This window comes from Arachis hypogaea, chromosome 15 (assembly GCF_003086295.3).
Source record: "Arachis hypogaea cultivar Tifrunner chromosome 15, arahy.Tifrunner.gnm2.J5K5, whole genome shotgun sequence".
Lineage (NCBI taxonomy): Eukaryota > Viridiplantae > Streptophyta > Magnoliopsida > Fabales > Fabaceae > Arachis > Arachis hypogaea.
This window is the reverse complement of record NC_092050.1, coordinates 67,147,197-67,164,600: the sequence shown is the minus strand read 5'-3', so window position 1 is coordinate 67,164,600 and position 17,404 is coordinate 67,147,197. Positions and strand designations below refer to the sequence as shown.

The window sequence follows — 17,404 nt, the reverse complement described above, 5'->3', positions numbered from 1 at the left end:
AAGATCTTTAATTCTAAACCAATTTCATTCAATTTCGAAAACCGAGGCAAAAGTTATGATCAAACAAAGTTCATCAAAATTTCTAATTTACCAAAATTCACCATATACACAAATTCTTACCATACACATTCCAAATCATACCAAGCCATTCACACGCCCATCTTTCATCAAAACGAACTTGTTGTGCCATAATACGCCAATATTACCACATTTTCCTTCACATATCATCCTCCTCTTTCTCAATATCAATATATCACATAATACACATTCTAATCAATCTTCTCTCATATTTTCCAACCACTTTACCAATTCATCAATTCCAACATCATACATTTTATTATAATTCACTTATCAAATTCATACAATCAATCATCATCACCATATCATCACGAATTCACAATAAATCATCATACATCAACATTCACAACTCATCAACCATTATCATTCATACCTATCCTATAGGTCACTAGCCTAAGTGTCCATGAATATTATATAATACATAGAGGAAGCCGAAACTATACCTTGGCCGATTCCCAATATGACCTTAATCCAAAGTTGAGCATAAGCTAGGTTTTTTCAACACAATTCAAGCCACCAACAATCACCAACAAGCTCCAACAAATTCAAATACTCACCACTTCAAGCTATACCACACATAATTCACAATAATTCAACCTAGGGTTTCCATTTAAACATAAAATCACAAGGGTTTTGTGGCTCTTACCTCTTCCAACAGATGTGGATGTCAAAATCCAAGGCTAAGCAAGGCTTAGAGCAAACTTAAACATAAAAAATCACAAAAACTAATTTAACCACAAAGCCCTAGGAACCAAAATTTTGGAGAGAATAATAGAAAAGATTTCATGGTCATCTCTCCAATTTTCTGTATGAGTTTTGTAGAGCTCTTCACGAGGAACACGTAGCCACAAACGGTGCGGTGATCGGAGCTCTCTAGCTCAAGATATGAGCTCCGGAAGATTGAGGTGAATAGTGCTTCTTCTTCCTCTCTTCCCCTTTCTATTTTCTGAAGTGTGTGTGTGTGTTTAATGGGGTTGTGGCTGGTTTGGTTCACTTAAAATTAACACCTTTTATATGTTGGACTTGGTCCCAACTTGGGCCCGGTCCAATCCGTTAGTGTTTTTAGCCCGCTTAGCCCAACTTCGGGCCAAACCTTTAAAATTAACGTCTGGTTTTCCATTTCTAATGTTTTTCTAAAGTTTTTGGCTGTTTTCAGTTTTTCTCATGTGGTACTGGGCAGACATGAACCGGTTCAACTGCCGATTTGCAGTTTTTTACGGTTTTTTGCAGAAAGCACATTTTCTGACTCAGAAAGACCTACTGAGTCCGAAAATCACCTTTAAATCCTCAAATTCTCATTATAAATTTTCAAAATCTAATTAGGGCAATTAATCACTTAATTAACCAGTTGATTAGTTGCAGTTCTTACATTCTCCGCACCAAATAAGAAATTTTTGCCCTTAAAATTTGAATTACCTGAGAAAAGCTCGAGAAAATCCTTTCGCATTTCAGACTCTAACTCCCAAGTATGCTCTTCAATTCCAGCCCGCCCCCAAGCAACTCTAACCAATGGAACATCCTTTCCTCGAAGCTTCTTCACACTAGTGTCATCAATCCTCACTAGCGTTGCTTGGAAGGTTAAGTTCTCCTTCAATTCGACCGATTCAGGCTCCAACACATGAGCCGCATCCGACGTGTACTTACGAAGTTGCGACACGTGGAATACGTCATGCAAGTTAGACAGATGAGGTGGCAAAGCTACTTGATACGCTACCAGCTCGAATCTCTTCAAAATCTCAAACGGTCCTATATATCTTGGGTTCAAATTTTTGGTCTTGATTGCTCTTCCAATCCCAGTCGTCGGTGTAACCTTAAGGAATACGTGCTCTCCCAATTCAAACTCTAATGGTTTCCTCCTCTGGTTCGCATAACTTTTCTGTCGACTTTGAGCAGTTAGAATCCTTGCACGAATCTTCTTAATGTTCTCAGTAGTCTCTGCTATTACATCAGGACCCAAAACACTTGCTTCACCAAATTCATACCAACAAAATGGAGACTGACACTTCCGTCCATACAAGGCTTCATATGGAGCCATCCCAATGCTCGCATGAAAGCTGTTGTTATACGCAAACTCCACTAATGGCATGTATCGGTCCCAATTTTTGGGTTGATCTAGAACACACACTCTCAGCATATCTTCCAAGGTTTGAATAGTCCTTTCCGACTGTCCATCGGTTTGCGAATGATATGCGGTACTGAGACATAGCTTCGTACCGAAAGCTCTTTGGAAAGCTCCCCAAAACGTTGATCTGAATCGAGGATCACGGTCCGACACTATGCTCGATGGCACACCATGAAACCTTACTATCTCTTTGATGTACAATCTTGCCAACTCCTCCATCGAACAGTTTACTTAGATAGGTAGAAAATGAGCGGATTGGTTAAGCGATCCACGATCGCCCAAATCGCATCAAATCCCGACCTAGTCTTCGGTAAACCGGTCACAAAATCCATCGCGATTCCTTCCCACTTCCACTGAGGAAACTCAAGTGGTTGTAGCATTCCCGACGGTTTTTGATGCTCTATCTTCACTTTCTGACAAGTCAAACACTTGGATACCACTGTTGCTACATCACCTTTCATCCCAGGCCACCAGAACATCTTCTTTAGGTCATAATACATCTTCACGCTTCCGGGATGAATAAAAAACCCATTGTTATGAGCCTCCGACAACAAGTCTTGTCTCAAACTTCCAACATCCGGTACACAAATTCTCCCCTTATATCTCCACAATCTTTCACCATCCTTACTGAATTCTTTACGCCTCTTGTCACTAACTAGTTGAAACAATTGCTGAAGCTTCTGCTCATCTTGCTGAGCCCTTCGTATTTCTGATTTAAACGTGCTTGAGATTTGTAGCTGGTTCAAACAAGCTCTTCCGGCAACTTCACCAATATCTAGCTTAATATCAACAAACTTATTGATAAACCACTATTTTATGGTTTATCTTGTGCTAATTTGAGTGGTTTTCATCAGCTTTTCACCCACTTATTCATATGATTTGCATGGTTTTACAATTCCTTCCTAGATTTATTCTATGATTGAAAACGTGCTTGACGCGAACGCGTGGATTTGAATCCACACAAGTGACGCGAACGCGTGAACAACGCGTACGCGTGGCAAGGAAAAATGCTGAATGACACGCACGCGTGGACAACGCATACGCATGACCTGCGCGATCTGCAAAAATAACAGAATAGGCTGGGGGCGATTTCGGGCCGCGTTTTGACCTAATTTTCGGCCCAGAAACACAGTTTAAAGTCTGGGAACATGCAGAGACTCAGGATATCAGCTCATAATTCATAATTTTTAATTTTAGATGTAGTTTTAGAGAGAGAGAGAGAGATGCTCTCTCCTCTCTCTTAGGATTTAGGATTAGGATTCCTCTTAAAAGATTTAGGATTTCTTATTATTTCAACTTACAATTTCTTTTGAGTTCCAGGTTTAATATTCCTTTTATTTATTTTCTCAATTTAGTTTATGAACTCTTTATGTTTAGATTGATTTTCTATTTAATATAATTTGAGGTATTTCAGAATTATGATTGCTTTATTTTATTTATATAAATAATTTAGATTTTTCCCTTTTGGCTTTGGTTGATTAATTGGTAACTCTTGAGTTGTCAAACTCATCGTGATTGATAATTGTTATCTTTGCTGATTGATTTAAATTCCTATAACTCTAGTCTTTCCTTAGGAGTTGACTAGGACTTTAGGTGTTAAATTGATTTATCCACTTGACTTACCTTCATAGTTAGAGGTTGACTGAGTGGGAGCAAAAATATAATTTTCATCACCATTGATAAGGATAACTAGGATAGGACTCCCAGTTTTCATACCTTGCCAAGAGTTTTCTTAGTTATTGATTTACTAATTCCTGCAATTTATTTCTCTTGTTCAAACCTTTTCAAAACCTAAAAATACTATTTTCCATAACCAATAATAAATCATACTTCCCTGCAATTCCTTGAGAAGACGACCCGAAGTTTAAATACTTCAGTTTATAAATTTTATTGGGTTTGTTACTTGTGACAACCAAACTTTTGTACGAAAAAATTTTCTGTTGGTTTAGAAGCTATACTACCAACGCGATTATATTCTTATACAAATTCTTTACTAGCAGAAAATTAGTTCGTCACTTATCTACTAGCTCTTCTTCCTTAATCCTCATCCAAGCTATCATTAAGGATTTCTGACTCAAAGCGTCTGCTACTACATTCACCTTTCCAGGATGATAACTCAGCTCGAAATCATAATCTTTCAGCAACTCCATCCACCTCCTCTGACGCATATTTAGCTCTTTCTGATCAAATATGTACTTGAGACTCTTATGATTAGTAAAGACGCTAAACCTCACTCTATACAAGTGGTGTCTCCAAATCTTCAATGCAAACACAATCGCCGCTAATTCCAAGTCATGAGTGGGGTAATTCACCTCATGCGGTCTTAGCTGATGCGATGCATAGGCCACCACATTCCGATGTTGCATCAATACGCAACCCAAACCTTTCAGTGATGCATCATAATATACTTCAAATGTTTCATGCGGCTCCGGCAAGATCAAAATAGGTGCTGAAGTTAACTTCTGCTTCAAAGTCTAAAAATACTCTTCGCACTCCGACGTCCACACAAATGGCACCTCTTTCCTTGTTAACTTCGTCATTGGTAGTGCAATCCGAGAAAATCCTTCAATAAACCTTCGGTAATATCCGGATAAACCCAAAAAGCCCCTGACTTCTGTCACGATCGTCGATCTTTCCCATTCCATCACCGCTTCTACCTTCGAAGGGTCTACGGCTATTCCTCCTTTGCTCACCACATGACCTAAAAACTTCACTTCCTCCTTCCAAAACTCACACTTCGACAACTTAGCGTACAACTTTCGCTCCTTTAGGATTTGCAGCACAATCCTCAAGTGCTCCTCATGCTCTTTCACCGTCTTAGAATAAACTAAGATGCCATCTATGAAAAATACCATGAATTTGTCCAAAAAGGGACGAAACACTCTGTTCATGTAATCCATGAAAACAGCAGCTGCATTCGTTAACCCAAAGGACATTACCGCAAACTCGTAGGTCCATAGCGTGTTCTGAATGCAGTCTTAGGGATATCATCCTCTTTCACCCTTATCTGATGGTAACCGGATCTCAAATCTATCTTAGAAAATACTCCAGCTCCTTGCAGTTGATCCATCAAGTCATTTATTCTTGGCAGCGGGTACTTGTTCTTCACAGTCACTTTGTTCAACTATCTGTAATCCACAAACAATTGCATTCCTCCGTCTTTCTTTTTCACCAATAAAACTGGTGCTCCCCACAGTGATACACTCGGTCGAATGAACCTCTTGTTCAGAAGCTCTTTTAACTGAGTCATTAACTCTGCCAGCTCTATCGGAGCCATTCTATACGGCGTAATCAATACTGGTCTGGCTCCCGGCACCAATTCAATCGCAAACTCAATTTTTCTTTGAGGTGGAAATTCAGGAATATCATCCAGAAACACTTCCGAAAAATCTCTAACCACCGGTATCTGATCCAGGTTCTGAGCATCACCCAACGCATTAGCAGCCAACAGAATATAACCCTGATACTCCTTCCCACTACAATACACCATTACAGAGTTCAGGTAATTCCCCGTAGCTACCACTGCTCTATTCTCTCTTTCCGGCATAAACCGAATAGTCCGTTCAAAGCAATCCAACAAAACCCGATTCTTTGATAACCAATCAAACCCTAAAATCATCTCCAATCCAATCATTGGCAAATAGATCAAATCATGGATAAAGTCTCTACCCTCGAGTTTGAAACCTACTTGTCTACAACCTGACCTAGTCATAACTATCTGATGCGGAGTATGTACATGCAGATCAAAAGGTAACTCCGACACTTTCAAGCCTAATTCCTCAACTTTAGCAAACAAAATAAACGAATGCGAAGCTCCAGTATCATATAATGCAACTAAGGATTTATCACCAATTAGACATATACCTCTCATCAACGGATCTACCTTAGAAGCATCTTTGGTGTTCACAGCAAAGACTTGACCTTAATGCTGACTCTGGCCCGCATTCTGGTTCCTCCCACGAGTGCAATCCCTTGCAATGTGGCCAGGCAACCCACAATTGAAACAACCACCTAAACCAATTTTGCATGAGTCATAAGGATGGAAATTCCCACAACGTACACAAGTCAAATCCAGAGAATTCTTACTCTGATTTCCTCTCCCTTTAGCATACTGAAATTGAGTCCGAGTGTTCTTCCTGAAACTTCCTTGACCTTGAGGCGTATATCCGCCTCTTTTAAAGCTTTGACCTCTAGGATGGAAGTACATGCCACGCCCCCGACTAGAGCTCCCTCCATAAGTGTTCTTGGATGCCGCCACTGTCTTGGCATACTCCTCCACCACTCTAGCCTTATTCACCAAGTCGGAGAAGACACGGATCTCCATAGGCGCCACAACAGTCATAATGCTATCCTTTAAACCCCGCTGGTACTTAATGCACTTCCAGCTCTCGTAAGTCTTCAGGGCACCTTGACATACCCTAGAAAACCTACAGAGCTCCTCAAACTTGTTGGTATAATCTGCCACAGACATGGAACCTTGCTTTAGCTGCATCAGCTCCATCTCCTTCGCTTTCCTTGCAGACTCAGGGAAGTACTTCTTGTAAAAGTCCGTTCAGAACATATTCCACAGAACATCAGCATTCTATAGTTGTAACAAGCAACACTCTGCTTGCCACCAGGGCTGGGCCATTCTCGCAAGTTGATAAGCGGCAAACTCTATATACTGATTGAGTAGAACATGCTACGCCTGTAAAGCACGCTCCATGGCTTGGAACCAGTGATTTTCTTCAGTAGGATTAGTTGATCTTCGGAATGTTGGTGGATGAACCTTGAGGAAAGTCGCCAAAGTCATCAGAACACCTCCAGTGTTGTCTCCGTTTCCCTCTGCGTTATCATGAGCATTCCCTTCGCCGTTCCCATTTCTGTTGCCGTTCCCGGCCGGTTGACCTAGACTCTGCACAGCTTGCAGAGTCACAGCAGCATTTACTTCCATGGTATTAGCGAGATTCGCCATTGCTGCCATGAATTCGGCATGATTGTCAGCTGGTTGCTCATTCCTACTTTCTCAGGTACGCATTCGACCTCGCCCACGAGTGGCCATGTAGGGTTCCTGTCTACACCAAGCAATCGATATCAAGGTGATCAGTCTTAATATCAAAAGTATAGTGCTTCAATTATCCCAAACAGGCACTCACAAACAAGCATGCTATGCAATATCAAGCAGATAACCTAATAGCATCAAAGAAAAGACACACAGAGTATGCAATGAAGCACAATCGGTCCATCCCTCAGGCTCACGAGGACGAACCGCTCTGATACCACTAAATGTAACACCCTAATTAGCCTAAGCTTTACCTCGCGTCTTAAAGCAAAGATTAATCAGAGATTACGATAGTTCTAAGCTCATACGTAATATATTTATAGAAAGAATGATATAACTAGAAGCCCGATGAAGGATATAGCTCAAAAATAAGATTTCAAAGCGCAAAACGTACTAATGAAGTGTCCAACTTAAGGTGCAAGAAACAGATAAGATATAGCCAAATATAAGTATATAATATCATAGGAAACTAGCCACGGCTCGCGGAATTTAAGCAGGCTAGTCATATACAAGTATACAGAAACATAATAGTTTAAATATAGCTTATATAAGTTCTTCTCTCATAATACAAGCCTCTAGGCAAGGACAAAATGCAAAAGTGAGAGACATAAAAACAAAATAAACCAAAAAGACTCCAAAAGAATCCAAGATCCTCCACTTCTGTCACCATCCAAAGTAACTCACCGAGGTGGGTTGCGACCTGCATCTCAAAAACACAACAGAAATATGGTATGAGAACCGAAGGTTCTCAGTATAGTAACAGTGCCTAGTGATGTAGGATATAAGACCCCGAGATGCCAAAGGCAATCCTAAGCTCCATATCCATCACAAGATTCAACTTAAAGCATTCTAAAACAAATAGGCATAATCATATAAACATTAACTTAATTAAACCAGGTGAAATATCTTAGGGATTTCTACTCTAACCAAACACCGCTGTCCCACAGCCTTCACCAACCTATCCTTCATGCGATCCCATCGCCATCGCCTTCCGAACCTCCTCAAACCCAGCAGAAAGCACAAATAATATACAATGCAAGTAAAACACAAGTCTTGACATATAAAGCAATTAATTCAAATAGAAATTAGGCATGTTATACAAATAGGCAAGCCATTACAAGTAGACAAAGTATACAAACAGATAGAAAATGCAAATGATGAATGCCTGCCCTACTGGCCATGATATCACATTGTCGGTTTAACTGCCAACCCGACACATCTCCATAGAGATGTCGCCCTTCGGAGTCATCAATGGGAACCCCCGAGATATAGTACTCGGACCATTTTCCAGGGTTTTGCGCCTGCACGCTCTATTGATCCGAAGGATGCAAGCGGGATACTCTTGCCTCAGACCTCACATCTCAACGTAAGCGGGATTAACCACCATCCTTACGCCGCCGCCGCTACCTCGATGGGCGGGATTAACCACCGTCCCTGCCGGGCGCATAGCGTCTCATAATCTCAGTATAAATAATACTTCAATGGTTTTCAAAAAATATTTTCAATATATATATGGATCCATCATCTCAATCAGAGTCCTCGACTCACCACAACCACTGTAATTTCACATCTCAGTTCCAAACTCAGTAGTTCCTCAATTTTCGTCTCACACATCAACCATACAACACATAACACCAAGCCATCCTCAGCACACCAGAAACCTAGGCCTCCGTTTTCTAATTTATCATAAAATTATGTACTAGAACCTTTAAGTTATATTCCATGTTCTAATACTCAAAACTAGGCCCAAAAATCTTAAAATGGTATTAGAAAAGCTTACAACCGTGTTGGGAAGGTAGGATAGTTGAAAAACAAGTAAAATTTGAGAAACAGGGCATGTGCGGCCGCACAGGATTGTGTGCGTGCGCACACCCAGGAAATTTTTAAAAGTGTGCGTATGCACAGGTGTCAAAACTCAAAATAATCTATTCACTCGCACAACCTGTGCCAGCACTTCCAACAGACTGGCCTTCCCAAGGTGTGCCCACACGCTGTGCCAGCACTGCAAACAGAACGCAGTTTCCTGCCTGTGCATGCGCACAGGTGTGTGCATCCTCACAAGTCAAAATTCTTGTAGGGTGTGCGTCCGCACGAGGGTGTGCACCCGCACATATCAGAAAACATGAAATTCTGCAACTTTGCAGAATTTCAGATTTTTAACACCAACTTTGAATGATCATAACTTCCTCTACTAAATTTCAATTTTCACAAACTTTATATCGATTTAAAGGATTTTCAAGGATCTTTAATTCTAAACTAATTTCAATCAATTTTGAAAACCGAGGCAGAAGTTATGATCGAACAAATTTCATCAAAATTCCAAATTTACCAAAATTCACCATATACACAAATTCTTACCATACACATTCCAAATCATACCAAACCATTCACACGCCCATCTTTCATCAAAACGAACTTGTTGTGCCATAATACACCAACATTATCACATTTTCCTTCACATATCATCCTCCTCCTTCTCAACATCAATATATCACATAATACACATTCTAATCAATCTTCTCTCACATTTTCCAACCACTTTACCAATTCATCAATTCCAACATCACACATTTTATCATAATTCACTTATCAAATTCATACAATCAATCATCATCACCATATCATCATGAATTCACAAAAATCATCATACATCAACATTCACAACTCATCAACCATTATCATTCATACCTATCCTATAGGTCACTAGCCTAAGTGTCCATGAATATATATAATACATAGAGAAAACCGAAACCATACCTTGATCGATTTCCAATATGCCCTTAATCCAAAGTTGAGCACAAGCTAGGTTTTTCCAACACAATCCAAGCCACCAACAAGCTCCAACAAGTCCAACTACTCACCACTTCAAGCTATACCACACATAATTCATAATAATTCAACCTAGGGTTTCCATTTAAACATAAAATCACAAGGTTTTTGCGGCTCTTACTTCTTTCAACAGATTTGGATGTCAAAACCCAAGGCTAAGCAAGGCTTAGAGCAAACCTAAACATCCAAAATCACAAAAATTGATTTAACCCCAAAGCCCTAGGAACCGAAATTTTGGAGAGAAGAATAGAAAATATTTCAAGGTTACCTCTCCAGTTTTTTGTATGGCTTTTGTAGAGCTCTTCACGAGAAACACGCAGTCGCAAACGGTGCGGCGATCGGAGCTCTCTAGCTCAAGATATGAGCTCCGGAAGATTGAGGTGAATAGTGCTTCTTCTTCCTCTCTTCCCCTTTCTATTTTTTGAAGTGTGTGTGTATGTTTAATGGGGTTGTGGCTGGTTTGGTTCACTCAATGAGCCTTTTATATGTTGGGCTTTGTCCCAACTTGGGCCCAATCCAACCCGTTAGTGTGCCCGTTTGGCCCAATTTTGGGCCAAACCTTTAAAATTATCACCCGGTTTTCCATTTCTAATATTTTTCTAAAGTTTTTGGCTGTTTTCACTTTTTCTCATGCGGTACCGGGCAGACATGAACCGGTTCAACTGCCGATCCACGGTTTTTTACGGTTTTTTGCAGAAAGTACATTTTCTGACTCAGAAAGACCTACTGAGTCCGAAAATCACCTTTAAATCCTCAAATTCTCACTCTAACTTTTCAAAATCTAATCAGAGCAATTAATCACTTAATTAACTAGTTGATTAGTTGTAGTTCTTACATTCTCCCCACCAAATAAGAAATTTTTCCCTCAAAATTTGAATTACCTGAGAAAAGCTGGGGAAAATCCTTTCACATTTCAGACTCCAACTCCCAAGTATGCTTTTCAATTCCAGCCCGCTCCCAAGCAACTTTAACCAACGGAACATCCTTTCTTCGAAGCTTCTTCACACTAGTGTCATCGATCATCACTGGCGTTACTTGGAAGGTTAAGTTCTCCTTCAATTCGACCGATTCAGGCTCCAACACATGAGCCGCATCCGACGTGTACTTACAAAGTTGTGACACGTGGAATACGTCATGCAAGTTAAACAGATGAGGTGGTAAAGCTACTTGATACGCTACCGGCTCGAATCTCTTCAAAATCTCAAACGGTCCTATATATCTTGGGTTTAACTTTTTGGTCTTGATTGCTCTTCCAATCCCAGTCATCGGTGTAACCTTAAGGAATACGTGATCTCCCACTTCAAACTCTAATGGTTTCCTCCTCTGGTCCGCATAACTTTTCTGTCGACTTTAAGCAGTTAGAATCCTTGCACGAATCTTCTTAATGTTCTCAGTAGTCTTTGCTATTACATCAGGACCCAAAACACTTGCTTCACCAGATTCATACCAACAAAATGGAGACTAACACTTCCGTCCATACAAGGCTTCATATGGAGCCATCCCAATGCTCGCATGAAAGCTGTTGTTATACGCAAACTCCACTAATGGCATGTATCGGTCCCAACTTTCAGGTTGATCTAGAACACATGCTCTTAGCACATCTTCCAAGGTTTGAATAGTCCTTTCTGACTGTCCATCGGTTTGTGGATGATATTACGGTACTGAGACATAAATTAAATTCCACTAATTCAAAACATTAGCATGTCCTTATGCTTAGCTCAACGAGATAAAATAGATGAGTAGGGAAAAGTAAGACTCATGCAATGCAATGCAACCTATGTATGAATGCAACTATATGATTCTATCTACTTGGTTAAAAGTAAATAAGTTCTTCAAGACAGACATAAATTAAATTCCACTAATTCAAAACATACAGTAAAGACAAGTAAACTGTAAGAAGACAGCTCATGAAAGCAGGGAACATATAATTAAGCATTGAACCCTCACTGATGGTGTATATGCACTTTAATCACTCAAGTGTATGGGGTTAATCCCTCAACAAATATTTAATGTACCAATACAAACATCATGAGGTCTTTTCAAGGTTATAATGGGGCTAAGGTAAGGGTGAGGGTATATATATGGCTAAGTGAGCTATAAATTGAATCCTTGACTAACCTAAGCTCTCACCTATATACACACTTTACATACTTTTAAATTCATGCCTAGCTACCCAAAATTTCCAATTTTGCATTACATACTCATGCATCAACTTTTCTTTTAACTTTATCACATATGCATTGATCTTTTCATTAACTTAACTTAGCATTGGGGTAATTTTGTCCCCTTATTTATTTACTTATTTATTGTATATTTTTATATTTACTCAATGCACATGGATTTTTTTAATTTTTTTCTGGTCTCACATGAGTAGGTACCCAAATTCTCAATATTTTATCATTTAAACATTGTATACTTTCATTAACCCAAGTTTCCACAGTTTTCCCACACTTAATTGGAACACATCCTCTATCTTAAGCTAACCAAAGATTCAATTTAGGGTATTTAATTATTTTTCTGCTTAAGACTAGTGATGTGGTAAAGTATAGAACAAATGGGGATTAATAGGCTCAAAGTAGCTAACAAAGGTAAGTGAAAGGGTAGGCTATTTGGGATAAGTGAGTAAAACAAGTAATGGCCTCAATCATATGCATGCATATAACACATTAAACATTGGACATATAGGATGGAACAAAATAAAGATTACAATCATAGAGAAGAAAAACACACAAGAATAAAATTTTATGGTTAAATAGTGTAACCATGTAATTAAGCTCAAGTCTCACAGGTTGTGTGTTCTAGCTTTTAAACCATGTTCCAAATACAACTTCCAACAAGTTTAACAATAAAGTTTTGATTTAAATTAGTGAAATTTTTCAAAAATAAGGTCTTAAAAAAGAAACTTATTGTTTTTCAACCAAATAGAACATGCATGCAAATAACTATTACTATGCAATTTATCCTATCCTAACAAAAGAAAAATAAATAAATATCCTATTGGTGTTAAGAAAGAGAAATTACCTCCGGAAGTCAGGTGCTGACCGACCTCCCCACACTTAAAGCTTTGCACCATCCTCGGTGCCATCAGTCAGGAACAAAGGGGGCTGGTAGCAGAATCTCCATAGTTGGGAACGTCATGGCTCCCTGTGCTGGTAAATGAACTGGTGTCCGGGGTGTCTGGGTGTTTGTCAGGTGGGTGGTTACCAACAAGCAGCTCTTTGAGGTATGTAAATCGGCGCTTGTTACGGTGCTCTCTTCGCTTTCCCTGCCGGTCAAGCCGTTCCAACCTCTCAAGTATCTGAAGGAGCAATTGATTTATTGAAGGTGCTTGTGATGTGGAAGGAGAAGGGATATCTCCGGTTGGTTCTGCAGGCCGGCTAGTAGTTACTGCTGAAGGTCTGATGTATTTCCCGTTGGGGACGATCTGATCATCCCGTGGAATCATGTCCTTGGTGTTCCCAGTTCTGTAGGAGACTCCGGCTACGGAGAGGAGATTTGAAACCAAGGCGAAAAAAGGTAAGTTACCCACAATTTGTACGTGTCCCATGGCATGCCGGATATGTCTTGGTAAGTTGAGGGGCTGGTCTGTAAGGATACACCAGAGGAGAACAGCCATGTCTGCAGTGAAGGAGGACTCGTGAGTGCTCAGAAGAATGTAATGGGACATAATCTGTGCCCATACTCGAGCCCCCAAAGTGAGTACTGAAGCCAATATGCCCTTAGGTCGGGATTGATGGTATCCCTAGATCCATCTGCTGCCAGGTTGTGCGATAATTCTGAGAACGGCGTCCCAGTCCAATTGGTATGTCTGGCGCTTGAATGAGGCTTCTTGGAATGCGTCCAATCCTTCTGGAGTAGGGGGAAGATCTAGAGCTTGCTGAATAACCTCTTCAGTGATGGGGACTTACTTCTGACGGAGATAGACAGCCTGCAGGGTTGGCATGTGAAAATTGGAGTAGAATTCAACTACCCATGAAAGATTAACCTGCCGTGACTGTCTCTGTAAGAATTCTCATTGTCTGCGCTCAATCCGGGCTCAACAAACTCAACAACGTTGGTTAGGAGGATGAAAAGGGGCTCATTGTTATAGTTCCTCTCAGCCAGGATGGGAAACATCTGCTCACAGTAGCGGTTAGTGAACCGCACAGTGTCCTTGGCTGGAAAGGCTTTCTCTGTTTCATTGACCTTAATGATCCTCTTGACTCTCTTTGTTATCGGTTTTACTGCTGTTGAGAATGGTTCCGCAGCTTGTGCTTTTTTTGTTCCTCTCCTTGCCGGTGGTTTGGGAGTAGCTTTCTCTTTACCCTTCTTGGTGGCCATCCTGAAAAAGGAAAAGGAAAGTTACATTTAAAGCTAAGGGTTAAAGCAAGGAAGAGCACAGTACAAGTGATAATCAATGCCAAGGTAATGAAGATGTTGTGAACACATGGTCGCGACTACATGTGATCAGTTCATCAATGGAAATATAGTAAGTGCATGTTATGGCAATTATATGCAAGATGTTTTTTAGCATGCCGACAAAGGCAAGAGTAGCATAGGTCAAGCATTAATTGCCCAATTTGATTATCAAATATTTCAAACTAATAATCTGTTTTTGTTGACAATTAAATTCAATCAATAAAAAATTGAAAGGGATTTTTTGAAAAACAGGCATTAGAGTAGAAGAATAGAATAATTTAAAATTGCATAATGCCATACGGGCTTTTTCAGAAACACTTAGCATGCATCGTAAATATGTTATTGAAAGTATTAAATTTGAACATGCAAGTAACCCTTAAGAAGTAATATTAATTGTCAAACAATTCTTCAATAATCCACAAGCAAAATATAGAAGCAAATAATCACCCAATTAAATTTCTAACACCAATTAAAAGGATGTAAAAAGAAAAAGAAAAATAAAGAAAACATAGATAATGAAAGTAGAAAGAAGAAAGAAGAAGAAAACATAAATAAAAGTAATAATGGAAAAGTAAAAAGGGAAGAAGAAAAGAAAAGAACCTTGATTGATGAAGATTAAGAGTGAAAGAAGAAAGGAAAAAATAGAAAGGAATAAAGAAGAAAGAAGGAAGAGGGAAGAAAGAATTAGGATTGGGGGAGAAAAGATAAGATTTTTGGCGTACACCTAGTAAAACTGTGCGTCGCATGTGACGCGGACGCGTGCATCACGCATTCGCATGGGTTGTGCAATTTTCAAGTGACGCGTACGCGTGGGGCATGCGTACGCGTGACATGATTTGTGCTATTGGCGCAAGAGCAGCCTTGCACACGCACAACTCTCTGTCTCATACGCACTATTGCCACAAATTCAACTGACGCGTAGGCATGTGGGACGCGCACGCTTCGATGGCCTGGTTGGAAAAAATGACGTGAACGCGTCAGGGACACGTACGTTCGATACGGCTTGTACTTCCAGCACCATTCCAGCACCAGGCCATCACAACTTTCTGTCTAAACACATTTTTACGCCGAATAGCAGGGTCACGCGTACGCGTGGGCGACGCGTACGCGTGAATGGCTGATTTTCGAATGACGCGAACGCGTCAGGGACGCATTCGCATGGGCGTGTCTGTGCCTAAGGCACGCCTCCAGCCATGCTCTCGCATAACTCTCTGTTCAATCCCCTTTTTCACGCATGCACATATGACGCGAACGCGTCATCGACGCTTGCGCGTCGTGTGCTATTATTATTATTTTTTTATATATATATGCAGAATGCAAAATGAAGATGCTAATACAGATGTTATAAATGACACTAATAAACATAAAGAAAAATAAAACTAAGACTAAAAAGGAACGACCATACCATGGTGGGTTGTCTCCCACCTAGCACTTTGCTTTTACGTCCTTAAGTTGGACGGTCTTCAGGCTCATGCTGCTTATGTTGGTGGGTCTTCCAAGAGGAAGACCTCTAGTTCTTTGTGTTCCTTCATCTTATCACCATGATAAGGATTTAGGCAATACCCATTGACCTTGATGAAATTGGGACTTGAAGGATGACTCAGGTGGAAGACTCCATATGGCTCTGCCTTCTCGATTCTGTAGGTTCCTTCCCATCTAGATCTCAGCTTTCCTGGCATGAGTCTCAGCCTGGAGTTGTAAAGGAGAACCAAATCTCTAGGTCTGAACTCTCTTTTCTTAATATGCTTGTCATGCACAACCTTCACCTTCTCTTTGTATAATCTGGCATTGTCATAAGCTTCGAGGCGAAGGGTTTCTAGTTCTGCCAGTTGTAGCTTCCTTTCAGCGCCAACTTTCTCAAATCCCATGTTGCACTCCCTCACAGCCCAGAAAGCCTTGTGTTCTACCTCTACTGGAAGGTGGCAAGCCTTTCCGTACACTAAGCAGAAGGGGCTCATCCCAATGGGTGTCTTGTACGCTGTCCGATATGCCCAGAGCGCATCAACAAAGTCTGGTGCTCTAGTCCTTCCTATGAGGCTTTACTATCTTCTCTAGAATGTGTTTTATCTCTCTGTTAGGCACTTCTGCTTGTCCATTGGTCTGGGGATGATAAGCTGTTGCTACTTTGTGAACTATCCCATGCTTTTTCAGTAGTCCTGCTAATCTCCTGTTACAAAAGTGAGTGTCTTGATCACTCACGATTGCTCGTGGTGATCCAAAGCGACAAATAATATGGTTTCTAACAAAGGAAATAACAGTGTTAGCATCATCAGTACGGGTAGGAATGGCTTCCATCCATTTAGAGACATAATCTACAGCTAACAATATATAAAGGTAACCATTAGTGTTTGAAAATAGACCCATGAAGTCAATGCCCCAAACATCAAAAATTTCACAGAAAAGCATAATTTCTTGAGGCATCTCATCCCTCTTGGATATATTACCAAATCTTTGGCATGGGGAACAAGATTTGCAAAAGGCAGCAGCATCTTTAAAAAGAGTAGGCCACCAGAATCCACAGTCTAAAATTTTTCTAGCTGTTTTTTGAGGGCCAAAATGTCCTCCACTCTTAAAAAGTGGCAGGTCTCTAAAATGGACTGAAATTCTGATTGGGGCACACACCTTCTAATTACCTGGTCAGCTCCACACCTCCATAAATATGGGTCATCTCATACATAATATTTGGACTCGCTTTTCAGCTTGTCTCTTTGATGCTTAGTAAAATTAAGAGGGAAAGTATGGCTAACTAGATAATTAGCTACAGGTGCGTACCAAGGAACTACTTTAGATACTGCATGCAAGCTATCAAATGGAAAAGCATCATTGATAGGAGTGGAGTCATCCTTAATGTGCTCAAGGTGACTCAAGTGGTCTTCCACTAAATTCTGGTTACCACTCCTATCCTTAATTTCTAAATCAAATTATTGCAGCAACAG

General features: G+C 40.3%; 2 protein-coding genes across 2 annotated transcripts; both read right to left on the bottom strand.

Annotated features, from left to right (window-relative positions):
• Window positions 1-1,414: 1,414 nt before the first annotated feature.
• LOC112748492 (uncharacterized) lies at window positions 1,415-2,113 on the bottom strand. The gene has a single exon (XM_025796729.1). It carries the CDS (start codon window positions 2,111-2,113, stop codon window positions 1,415-1,417), a length of 699 nt encoding a protein of 232 aa, XP_025652514.1.
• Window positions 2,114-5,324: 3,211 nt separating this feature from the next.
• LOC140179225 (uncharacterized) lies at window positions 5,325-6,701 on the bottom strand. The gene is made up of 2 exons (XM_072217892.1): window positions 6,134-6,701; window positions 5,325-5,983 (listed from the first exon to the last, which is right to left on the bottom strand). The coding sequence occupies exons 1-2, from the start codon at window positions 6,699-6,701 to the stop codon at window positions 5,325-5,327; spliced, it is 1,227 nt and encodes a 408-aa protein (XP_072073993.1).
• Between the last annotated feature and the right edge of the window lie 10,703 nt (window positions 6,702-17,404).